Source organism: Onychostruthus taczanowskii, unplaced genomic scaffold, assembly GCF_017590055.1.
Source record: "Onychostruthus taczanowskii isolate IOZ18803 unplaced genomic scaffold, ASM1759005v1 scaffold142, whole genome shotgun sequence".
In the NCBI taxonomy this organism is placed as follows: domain Eukaryota; kingdom Metazoa; phylum Chordata; class Aves; order Passeriformes; family Passeridae; genus Onychostruthus; species Onychostruthus taczanowskii.
This window is the reverse complement of record NW_024498597.1, coordinates 85,979-98,821: the sequence shown is the minus strand read 5'-3', so window position 1 is coordinate 98,821 and position 12,843 is coordinate 85,979. Positions and strand designations below refer to the sequence as shown.

The window sequence follows — 12,843 nt, the reverse complement described above, 5'->3', positions numbered from 1 at the left end:
AGGCTTCAGAAGATATGTGTAAAGCAGTATTGTCTTTTACCTGTTTCAACCCATTCTCTTCCAAGATTCTTAAGTGTCCTTTGGTAGCTTCCTGAGAATTAAGAACAACAGAACCAGCCCAAAGCAAGGTTTCCAAGTGCTTACTTCATGCTGATTCTCAAATCTTACTCAAGAGCACTGACATTCAGGTTGAAATGTGCAGCCCCATCCAGATGTAATAGTGCTGCAGAAATTCACAAGAAAGACAATTCACAAAAGATACAGCCATGAAGATTGTATTTATTATTATTAGAACAGAGGAAAAGCTACTTTACTGATTGGTATTTACAAATCTGTTGGCAAAGACAATAATATCCAGTGTCTTTTATGAGCATGTTTTATAACCCTTGCCAGAATAATTCACTTTTATTAACAGCAAATGCCTAAGGTTTGATTGACTGCCACTGGTTGAGTGCAAGAAATAACATGGATCACCACTGCAGTGGCTGCAGGCAAAGCCTGACACAGACACAGGCACCTGCAGCCCGAAGACGAGGGCAGGTCCCACATGGCTGCTCCAGCCCTTGGCAGGGAACAGGACAGCCTGAGCTTGTTCAGCGATTCAAATCTCAGGACAGCATGTCAGAGCTGGTAACCTCTGTCTGTCTCTTCACTTCTGGGGCAGTAGCTCAACATCTGAAGAATAAGTTGTTCAGCACTACAGAAGGACAGAGCAAGCTGGGTGGCATCAAAGCATGAAGATGGGTGTGTACATGAAACAGATGCTGGCACATTTTGTGGGCATGTCTGACAAAGTTAATCTTGACAAGGGAGAAAGACTTCCTGACCACAGAATCATCTGGTATGAGGAACCTTTATTCACGTGGGCACAAATTGAATTCCTGCTCTGGAGTTCATTCAAATTCATCTGAACATAGGCTCTGGGAACCCTCTCAGAAAGACTGCACATGGCACCTCACGCCCACGCTGGTACTGATGGAGGCATCAGCTCTAAACCTCACTGTCGGCAGGGCTCAGCTCCCCCCTGCAGTCTGGAGAGAACAATCCCAGGTCCCCACTGGAATGGGAGGGGGATACAGAAAGACAAATGCAACCTTGCATGATACTGACAGACTTAGCACTGCATCAGTAATCCCAAAACACACTTTTTTGCAGCAGACCTGCCACCCCCAGCAAGGAAAACACCTCAAAGGAAGAGTATAGATACCACAGTTGACTACAGGCAGTACCAGCATTTCTCAAGCACATAGCACTGCTGCTGCTTTGCCTGGAAGGGTGTACCTGAGCACAGGAGCACTTCTGACTCTTGGGGGCTTTCTTTAGACCTGGGCTGAGCCAGAAGGGTGGGTCAAACTGGTATTTAGTTCCCAGCAGAGTGGTCTGGGAAGGATGTGGGTGTGAGAAGCTGGAGCTGTGAAGGCTTCTCTGAGCATGGGCTCAGGTGCTCCTCAGCAAAGCTGGTGTCAGCTCATGCTGTCTGTAGCAAACAGGAGCTGCAAGGCCACTGGGTCACTGCTCCAGAAGATACGGCCCTCATTAAGAGTATGCCAAAGTGATTATTTAACTGTTTGTTGTCAGGTGTGTGGCCTTCCTGTTGTGCCATGGTGTGGGTGGGTACTCAGCACAGGGCTGGTCTCACATGCTGCTGCACAGCTCTACAGTTCTTGAACCTCCGCACCTTCACAGCCCTCCACCGACAGCATTGTGGGATGTCAGAACAACCCTGACACCTCCAGCCAACAGTCTGCAGAGGTGAACAAGGCTGTCCCCATAGTAGTAGGATTATTCCTGATGAGGCAGCACCTTCCCTCGGACCAGATCATGCCACAGCACAGGAGTGATGTTCTCCTACCTCAAGCCAACTCTGCCTCCAGAAGAGAAATGGAGAGTCTCACTGCCCCACGTAGCAGTTCCTCACACATGTCACAGCCCTTTCACTGAGCACCCAATCTTGTGGCTCTCAGGAAGAGGATTGCTCCTCTCTGACACACACTGAAAGGCCAGGAACTGCTAAACCTGACCTGGCGTGCCCAAGGACTCCTGGTGCTGACAGAACCAAGCCTTCCAGAAATGTCCAGTCCTTATGATCATATATTGGGAGATGCTGAAGGGCTAACCCAGGGCATGACAACAGGAAGGACAATAGAAGAAACCTACGTGGAGAGGAGAAGACTTAATCTAGCAGCTCCTCAGAGCAACATTTTGCACCGTGGGGCCAGTGGCTCAGACCAGCCCTTTGATGAAACTCGTGTCCAAGTGTACTATCAGCATGCGGAGAAAAGACATTTCCTTGCGTGTGTTCTCAAAGATAACGCGGGGGTCGTCCGACTGGCAGCGCAAGCAGTTGGGGGCCATCACCATGGCCAGGTTATTCACATCCATCTTTGTTCTGCCCACATTTGATGGCTGAGCAAAGATCTGCAGATAGCAAGAACACATTCAGATGGAGCAGTGGAAAAGGGCATGGAAGTCCAAACACATGGTGCAAGAAAAGGTGCAAGGAGAGCAGACAGAACGCCTGCCTTAAGGACAGTGCCCCAAGTGCCACACATCCACAGGGAAGAGCACTGTGCTCTGATATACCAACAGAGCAGCAGCCTTGGCAGACAGGAAACCAACCCCAGGCTCTACAAGATCAGGATCAGGGTTTATTGCTTCCATAAGGAACAAGGCCAGCAAACACCCCTCCATCAATCCCACCTTAAATACTGAGAAGAGGTCTTAAAACCATTCTGATGGTCCCAGCACAGCTGTCCCACTAACTGTGCCCCACATGCTCCTGGCCCCAGTACAGGGCTGTGGGGGCTGCCTACCTGCAGGAAGTGTATGAGGTAACACAGCACCAGTCTGTTGAGCTCCGGCAAAAGCTGCACCACAGCCACGGCAGCGTCGGGGTTCTCATAGTTGCTGATACACTCTTTGTAGAACTGCTGGGGGATCACAGGCTCCTCCAGCTCCCGATACCAGAGCTTGAGGAGAGAGGCTGGGCAGAAAGCAGGAGCATGAGAATAGCTCTGGTCACTTCCCCACCCCCTTTAGGGGCAAACTTGGCAGCGAGAGAGATGGCAGAGAAGGGATTTCTGTGCTTGTGCTGCTTCACCTTAATTCAGTCTTGGCTCTGAAATGCTCAGGCACCCAAACAGATCAGTTAGTGGGAAATACTGGCTGCTACCTACCTGCTCCTCCAGGAAGCACCTCTGGGGCTGCCTAAAGAAGCGGACAAGGAGTCCTGAAAGACTGCCACCACTCTGCCCAGCTTGCACAGCCTTACTGCATCAGAGACAGAGATTCCTCCCCATTCCCAGTGTTTCCTCTATGGGCAGTGTTTGGAAAGGCAGTGAAAAGACACAGAACAAAATCCCAGTCAGTGCAGACAGCCTGTGTACACATTCCCAAGCAGCAGCACACCCACTGAGCTGCTCCTGAACCTGCCTCTCCCCCTCCGCATTGCACCGTGGCTGGGGCCGCAGCAACACACCTGCAACAGTCCTGTACCTGGTATGTTGGGGTCACTGAGACTGTTTGGGATTCTCCACTGATCCACCTGCAATTTCAATGCATTGACTTCATCTATGTCACCAGGTATCCTGCAGAGGCACAGAAAAGGTCCTTTTGAGTGAGCCAGGCAATGTGCTTGGTGAGGCAGCTGGCCAGCAAAGCATGGCTCCAAAGCTGCTTCTGGGGCCTCAGGGAGAAGGCCTCAGGCACCAGTGGCAGCTACAGCAGCAGTTGCTCAGAGAGAAGGGGGTGCTTATTTTTATACACCATCTTGAAGTGGGGGCTCCAACTAGTTCTGATATCAACTATCGCTGTTCTCAGCAGTGATTATTTTCCATAACTAGGCTTCTTTGCAGCATGTTCAGACCAAAGATGAGCAGCATCTCTGGCTAAATATAGTTATATATACACACACACCCCTATCTATCGTCTATCTATCTATTTATCTATCAAAAAATTTACCCATACAAGGTAAAGTGGAGCCTTTTAATAACTATCTTAAGTTTAGCTACTGAGAAACTAATTCAAATCTTAAGTGCAAAACAAAACCACACACACAAAGAAAAACAACACAGAAAACCCAAACCCAAAGCAGAATCCCCTGTGTTCACCACACAGATTTTGTGTCTCTCTGGACTCCTTGTGTCTTGTGCAGCACTATGGCTGATGTGCCACATTAGATGAGGGGCTCTGTCAGGACACCAGAGCTCCTCCCTTCCCTACACCGGCTAACCACCATTGCCAAATCTGATGAAAGCTCATCGCCCTGCCTGGGGATGAGCTGACCACATAGCTAAGTCACACCTACACCAGTTCCCTCTGTGCTAACACATGCCAGCTGGCTAACGATACTACAAGAGGTGATTCCTGAACCTGAGGAAAGTCAGATTTTGTCCAGTCCACAGTGAAGTGCTATTCTTAGGGAAGAGGAAGCATGTGGAGGTGAATCTTGACTCCTTGGCTATGAGGACTGACATAGTGGGTTGCTCAAAAGCAGCACAGCACCCCAAAAGCTCACCTGAAAATTCCCTCAGTCTGCTCCCCTCCCAGGGCCAGGACCTGCTGTGATAGCTGTGTCTGCACCCAGGGCAGCTTGTTCCCTGGGTACATGTCCTGCTGCCGCAGCATGATTTCCTCCAGGGAGCTGCCGAAGAGTGACGGAGTGAGGATGGCATTCCTAGCATGCGTTATCTCTTCCACTGTTGGTTTCCGGAGGCCCTGAGGACAGAGAAAAGCTCAGTGCAGCCATGGCACAGCCAGCCCACAGAGAAAGAGGGACCAGGACAGAGAAGGCTGACCCTCCATGTGGGCACCTCATCAGCCTCCTGGCAGCATGGTTCTTGTTCTGCTGCCTAAAATCAGGGGTGGTTCTATTCATCGGCCCAGGAGGAGCAGAGGAGACCACTTTGGAGAATTTGGGCTGGTTTTGCAGAGATTCTGTTGCTGTGTTTTGCACAGCAAGGGGACTGCTCTGGCTGGAGCTCCACTGTAGCTATGATATTATGAAAAATCCTTTGCTGGGATTTTTCCTCTCCTGAGAAGCTGAGGAGCCTCAGGAGAGAAAGGTAAACAATTACTATCTGCTGCTGTAGAATACAACAGGTGCATCTGTGATTGGTCCATGTGGATTGTTTTCCATTGATGACCAATCACAGCCACCTGTGCCAAGGCTGTGAGCAGTCACAGCATTTTGTTATTCTATTCTGTTCTATTCTTGTTGTAGCCTTCTGATCTCTCTGTTCTTTAGTATAGTCTTAATGTAGTATTTTAATATAATATTTAACATAATAAATCAGTCTTCTGAAATGGAGTCAAGCCTCGTGTCTCCACACACAGAGAGTCAGCAACACTCCACCTGCTGGAGCAGGCAGTATGGAGTGGAGCCCAGCCCAGCCCCGGCTGTGGTAAGCTTAGCAGAGGGCACCTATACCCCAACGCAGCATCAGATGAGTGCTTAGCTATGGACAGGTGTAAAACAGTCTTTTGGAGATGGGAATTCCAGGTATTTCCAATTCCAGGGAAAGCTTTGCTCTCAGAGGTGCTAAAACCTGAGAAGTGAGCATTGGTACCTGCTGCTTTTGACAAATACCAACACTTAAAAGGGGTTTTGAATGTCAGTTTGGAAAAGCACAGAGCCATCGCAGGGGGAACAGGCTGCCCAGCACAGTGACCTTCAGCAGGGATCCTGCAGCCAAGTGGGGAACATGACAGGGGGAAGCTCCCACTGAGTCCTCTGAGGGTCAGTGGCCAGGGCTGCAGTTGTGTGCAATGTGTTTACTGTCCTGCCACTGGCAGGATGCCAGGAGCCTTCACCCCTCTCAAGGTATTTCAGCTAATTTGTTCACTACGCAAAGTTCAGATGGCAGGGAGGCCCCAAAGGAATGTCCAAAAAAACCCCCTGATGACCAGATCCGGCTTAGCGACCTAGAACTGACAAGCCAAGGCCATCTACCACTTTTCATGGCCACAGGCAGAACTGTGCAGAGGGAAGAAAGGAAGATTTTCAGGTAACACAGAGTACAGACTCCCCTCTGCACCAGCCATCTCTGCTGTATGACTGTTTGAACTGGGAATGAACAACTCCGCAGTAAACCAGCTGCAAGACACAGCCCATATAAGCTCTCAGTGCAAAGGGAGACTCTTCCCTCACCTGAAGAAACAAAATGATGAGTATCCCCTGCACAGACAACTCCTTTTACCTTGCAAACAGGTATGTGTTGGGTTTGTCTTTGTCCCTGAGGTCAGGATGCAGGCAGCCATGCAGCTGCTTGCACAGCAGGCACTGCTGTCTGCCAGAAGGATGGCAGAACAGCAGCCCTCTCCCACACATTCGTGGGGAAATGTACTCTGAGCAAACCTCCCCTGCTCACTCTATCTCCATTTCCCATCACTGACTCAGTGGTGACCACCAGAGTCCCCCAGGCAGCCCCCAGGCCCTGCAGTCAGGGCAACTGCTCACCTTTTTGCCTCCGGTGACAGCTACTTTATGGAGCTTCCGGTAGCAGTACTTGGCGTAGGTGCTAATGGGCAGACCTGGTGGGAAAGAGGAAATGAGTGGTCAGCCCAGAGCCACGCACCCCACACCGAAGCCCTTCAGAGAGCTCCAGCACAGCAGCTCATTCTGGACAAGCAGCCCCCTCAATGCACAGCCCACTGCAGCAGGGCGGGACTGCCAAAACTTGCACTGAGCGCCCTGAAGGTCTCCCAGCACCACGGCAGGCAGCGTCAGTGCATGCCAGTGCTTGGGCTTAGAAAGATTCATCTCCTGACTGAAGGCTCATAGCTCTGCACCTCCCATCCCTGCTCCTGCAGATCTCCTCCTCTCGCACCCGGAGTGTACCTGCCCTCCCTGACTCCACACACGGCACCAGTTCAGCATTCACAGCCTGGGCACACACACATGCCTGGGCCCCAGCCTGGCGGGCACAGCCAAGGTTGTTTACTATTTGAGAACTTCGATTCCTTTGCTAGGGAGAGAGGAGCAGTAGAGTCAGGTGTGTGGGGATAGAGTGGCAGCACCAACAGTGACCTCAGGACACAAGAAGAGGCGTGGGGAGCTGATGGGATCTTATCTTCCCGGGGACCTGCAGAAGGCTTCCTCATGCTCCTGCCTGCAACCTTCTCCAACCCAAGCTTGTACCATGCAGCTCAGGCATGCTCTGTGAGACAAGGAAAATGGGACACACCAAAGCCTGGGAACTGCACCTCAAAAGCTGCTGCCCTCCACAAGAGCACCTGCTCTGTTTGTGCTTGGTTCAGCGTACTCTGAAGGCAAGTGCAAGCCACGATTCACAGAGATAATCCCACCCTGACACCAAGAGAAATGTTTGCAATGACAGAGCACTGATTGCTGAGAGTTCTTCCAAAACCGCTGGCCTTCTACTCTTGTCCAAGTAAAACCCAAAACTGCTCACTGCAAGCAGTGAATAGATCTGCCCTATTTGATTCCTTGCCAGGCCCAAAACTTGCATCACAGTTCAAATACTTGTGGCTGTCAAAGTCTACATTCTAGTCAGACGCTGTGCATTTCACATCAGCCTTTCACATCCCCTGTGGCTTAGGTATGCTGACTGGGAGCTTGGAGGTCTTCAAATCCTCTTAATGCAGAGGGAGGACAAACTCTTCCCAAGCAGAACAATTCACAGAGGTGGGAGATGTGTTGTCCTCTCAGCCAGCACATAAACCACAGTCCTTGGCTCCTCTTGATGAAACAAGCACTTCCTGCCTCCATCAATCTGCCTCACGGCTGTTCTCCACACCACTGGAGCCATACCAGAAGAGGTACAACAGCATTCCCATCTCCCACAGGCAATGGGAAGGAAAGCCAGTTTTGGGAATTTCTCTCTAGGGAATATCTAAAGCAAAATATTCATTGTAAGCAAAAATCCTGCTAACCCTACGCATGACTTACACTGGGAATATCTAAGGATTAAAAGGAAACAAATCAAATGAGATGCCCTGTGATGCTTCACTATCCCAGGTTACAGCTTCTGCTGTCCGATGTGAGACACACCCCGAAGTGAGGTGTCACCCTTCTCAGAGGGGAAGGGGACGAAGCTGGACTGTGTCTCTGCATCCCAGCAATTTTGCAGGAGACAGCACATTCAAAACTAATAATAAGAAATATTTTTTCACACTGTATTTAGACCATGAAACACATAATCACCCTAAAAGCTTAACCATGTTTGCAAAAGAAACTGGTGTCCTGCAGATTCTGCATGGCTGATGCATGGGCAGCCTATTTTGTACTTTCCCAGGAAGCTCCCCAGTCCCAGAAAAAGCCTAAAATCTACATCCAGCACTTTCTGCAGCGAGGCCTCCTGCTCCCATGACAACTATGCTGCAGCCTGTGACCCAATGGGAGCTGTTAAGAGTCACACGTGAAGCTGACCAAATTTAAGTAACTGAAAAATAAACTTGCTGCATGCACAAGAGGATGGAGGAGTTACTGTCCATAGACCTGAATGGCCAAAAAAGAGGCAGGAGCCCTGAGGAACAGGGTGAGCAGCACTCATCCCAGAGGGAACAGAGCAATGGCTCCCAGGCAGCCTCCCTGCCCCAACACAAGTGCTCCTGGCCCCAGGGCATGTGTAAAGTGGGATGGGCAACAATGGAGAGAGAGACAGAGACGCCAGAAGGCACCTGCTGAGCTGCAGGAAGGAACATGAGGGAGAGGAGTAGAATTTAGCTTTAGCCTCAGCTTTTCCAAATCAGCAACCTGTCCCAACCATCTGCTGCTTTCAGAACACTCAGCTGGAGACTGACTCCCAGCACTGAGCTCATCATGCACGCTGACATTTCCAAACATGTGGACCAGGTACTCCCTCCACAGCCCAGCTCCTGTCTCTTGGTGCAGGGCTGGGCAGCTTCATCTGCACTACCTGTAAAGGGCTAATCCTGAAGGCAATTCCACTTCTGTAGCAGATAATTAATCTAAGAAATCCAAGATGATCTGTTATTCCCTATGGTATCACAGGAGCTCAGGAACAACTACTAACAGCCCACACAGTGAAAAATAGTTTTCAAAGGAAAATATTTCTTCATATGCCAGCCTAGAAACACATGTGGACAGCACCTTAAAGAACACCTCCTTTTAGAAAAGTTAAAATCCAGACCAGGTACGTGCAGGAATATACCTTCTGGAACAGACTTAAATGCTTTCCTGCAAAAAAAAAGTCCTAAAAATGCACCAAACAGTGGATTTAGGACCTGGCCATAGAATATGTATTTTAGCACTAGAGAAGCTGTTGTCTGGATATTCCTCCGATCTACCACAGCCTTTTGGATCTCAGCCTGGCACAGCCAGAGCAGGTTCTCAGACCAGAATCCCACCTCACTGCACTCTATAGCACAGGGGTATGTGCTCCTGAGCAGGTAAGCTGGGCTTGGCACCAGCAGTGTTGCTCTCCTGGCTTAGATCTGCCCAGGGATCCCCCATTTTACAGCATTGCTTTAGCTCTTCTTTCTCACACCACCAGTGCTTCCTTCTACATCCCAACAATGCTTCTCAATCACCATTCCCTGTATGGGAAATGCCATGTTCATCAGCCAGACAAGCAAGCAGCCTGCACCTGTCACCAAGACAAGAAACAGATACAGGATGTCTTAAAAATTAGTATCTCTCTTCAGAAAAATCCTAGCTAACAGCAGGTGGGCAATACCCTAAGGCAGAGTTGTACCTGGACCATTAACCATCAAGAGACAGACCTCTTTTCTTTGCATTTGTCCCATTTCTTTCTAAACCTCTTTACATTCTGAACTGTGGAGGCTGGTGGGCCAACAGGGAAAGAACCCACAATACCCCCCTGGACAGAAAACCCCTCAAGCCACAACCACCCTTCTTACGGTGATGAAAAAAGCTTCTCCCAGCATGCCTTGCTGTGACATGCAGATTCAATGTATCTCATTGGCCTTTCCCACTCGCTCCATCCCTGCACCCTCAGCCCATTGGCCCTGGTGTTCTGCCCCACCCCTCAAGATCCCTATGAAAACCCTGCTTTCCCTGTCTGAGTGGCTCCTCATCCCTGGACCCCTTTGAGGAAGAAGCTCAGTAAAGGCTCTCCTTGGAACCCACATGAAGATCCCAAGTGTCCTTCTGTGTGGCCCGGATCACAGAAGAGCTGAAATCAGCCGGTGTGAGCACAGACGTGCCTGTGCCCCTGAGGTGTCTTTTTCAAGATGCTTTTTCAGGAAGGTCGCAGCAATCTGAACAACGTGCTGGCCCTTTGGGATTTCATGCTGTGCTTCAGTACAGACCATTCCTGAGCCTGCTGCCCAACACAAAAACCAGGCAGCTTTCAGCTCTGCTACGGCACACAGTGAGAAATTTTCTTCTTGCTTTCCCTATGTAATCTTAACTTTCTTTCATCCCACTGACCATATCCCCTCTTCCCCATTCCACATCCAGCTCACATCGCCTCCCCTGCCTCACTCATCAGCCTTGGAGAGACCCTGGGCAGAACATCCAGAGTAGGCACAGCACAACTACAGCCAAATGCTGCTTTGCTCTCTGTCCTTCCCTGCAAGTTCCTGACCCCTCTTTTGGTTTCTGACCACTTCCCAGCAATGTGTATGTTTCTGGAAATTCATATAGAAGCTGGAATATATCTTTCCCTCCTCAAAAAGGCTCAACTGGGGCCTCGCCCTGCACTTGCAGTCAGGGACCTCTCCCCCATGTAAAAAACATTGCTTTTGGTGACACAGTATTCTCTGTTGCTTGATTGCTCTGTTTGTCACCCTCGCCAGATCCCGCTGCACCCTTAATTTTTATAGCTGTTAACAATTTTCTATCAACACTGAGATGTCAGCTCATAATTTGTCTCCTTGTATAAACCCACAGACCAGCTTGCATTCCTGTGGGATCAGCAGACAATCCTCCTTCTGAAAACACAGCATTTATTCCTACCCATTATTCTTCTGCCTGCCAACAGGTTATTCATGCATGAAAAGACCTTGCATCACATTTGCATTTCATTTACTCATAGAGAATTAAGCTAGAAGATGAATACTGCAGAGGTTAAGTGTGGGAAACTTCAGAATTCTTTCTCTGGGTATATGTCAGGTGGTAAATATTTACTCACCTATGAGCTTCTGGACTGAAAGGAGTATGTGTGCATGTGTGGGGAATCAGTGCTTCAACTCATCTTTTCACTGAAAGACTTACATAGATGCCTACTTATCTTCTATTCAGTTCTGACTGAAGTCAGTACATTTGATTTCCTTATGGATTTCTCTGCTAAACTGATGTTACAGCATCCATAAGCATCTTAATATTTCAGAGCCACCACGAAACTTCTCACAACAGCCTTGCAGCTTCAGGTGCATCCTACCCACCCCTCACACATCTGGAAAGCAGGGCTGGTCAAACAGAAGTAGGTATTCTAGGGAAAAACTGACCTTTCCAGCCAGCAGAGAGAGCCTGGTATGTTCCTGCAAGATTCCCCCTTACTTCAGGTGCAATTCTGAGGTCAGTCTCTAGGAAAAGTCCTCAGAGTTTCAGTCACTGCGAAAAAGCTGTTTTGAGTGAGCTGCCCTGCTGCCTTCACTGTTGAATCCCTGCAGAACAACTCATAGCCTGGTCCCTGCCAGAGCAGCCTCCTGGGCCACAAAGACAGAGGAGTACACAGCCTCAAGCTGCGCCAGGGCACATTTAGATTGGAGAGAAGAGAAAATTTCTTCATTGCAATGGTAATTAGGCATTGGAACACAGGTTGCTCAGGGCAGTGGTGGAACCTCCATCCTTGGAAGTATTAAGAAAATGTATGGATGTGGCACCTGGGGACATAATTTGATGGTGGCCTTGAGAGTGTTGTGGGAACAGTTGGACTCAATTACTTTAGAGGATTTTTCCAACCTTAGTGGTTCTGTGATTCTATGAAAGTGTGTGTGACCTGTCACCAGAGCCCCAACTACGGCCACACAGGCACAGCTGACTTTCAAGTGCTTCCTTCTGGAAACTTTATAAAGTTATCCTGGCATGCCTTTTTCGTAACATTTCATATATATATATAAAAATAGGTATCAGAGGCAACATAGAAAATCCTGAGTTGGAAGGGACCTACAAAACTTCTAACTGCTGATGTTTGTTTTGTTTGTTTTTGTTTGTATTTTTTTAAAACTTTAAATTTAGTGTTTGTTTTTAGGTGAAAACTACATCTGTTTTCCTAAGTACATCTCCAGCACACGCAATTTAGACACTTAATTGCACAGAACAGCCTGCTCAGCCCACAGTCAGCATGCCCTGCTGAACAGAACAATCTCCATGGAGTTGTCTCATAAAGATATCTTAGTCCCTCGAAGCACAAGCAAAATGAATTTTCAAAGGTTCAGAATGGTCTGAACTCTCCTGGGCCTGAACAGGAAAGAAAAAACACATATCCCTACCAAAAATATATTCTTTCCATGCAATTGCAAGTCTCTGCTCTGAATCCCACCACAGACAGAGAAACAATGAACACTGTTCTCATGTTCAATGAATGCTGTCCTCAGCCCTACCCTTGACTTGCAGCTGCCCCATGAAACAGGGTGACACAGCAATGACACGGCGAAGCCACCACAGGCAGCAGCTGTCTGCTGGTGTCAGGGAGGGCTCAGGAATGCAGGAAGCTGGACTCCAGCTCTCACAGACTAAAAACACTGAAGCTACTTGATATAAACTGCTGCCTGAGAGGAGTTCACAGGGCTAACTGAAGTTTCCTGAAATCAATATAAAAAATATTGAATAGACTTTGTCTAGTAAGGCTTTAGCCAAATAAAGTGTTATCCTGCAGCCAGCAATTAAACTAAGTCCGAAGGAATATACAAGCTCTTGTTCATTCCACCCAGATGTCAGGGCAAGCCCTGGGC

The 12,843-nt window shown here is 48.8% G+C and overlaps 1 protein-coding gene across 3 annotated transcripts in view; it reads right to left on the bottom strand.

Annotated features, from left to right (window-relative positions):
- Positions 1-259: 259 nt before the first annotated feature.
- The window catches only part of LOC121332607 (rho GTPase-activating protein 39-like), a 54,104-nt gene continuing 41,520 nt past the window's right edge, over positions 260-12,843 (bottom strand). For 2 of the 3 annotated variants that reach the window (XM_041398205.1, XM_041398204.1), the window contains exons 6-10: positions 6,458-6,531; positions 4,517-4,716; positions 3,496-3,587; positions 2,814-2,983; positions 260-2,418 (exon numbers count right to left, since the gene is read on the bottom strand). In XM_041398205.1, the coding sequence (XP_041254139.1) occupies positions 2,224-2,418; positions 2,814-2,983; positions 3,496-3,587; positions 4,517-4,716; positions 6,458-6,531 (731 nt within the window). In that variant the 3' untranslated portion in view covers positions 260-2,223. The other variant, XM_041398206.1, reaches the window with a different exon arrangement.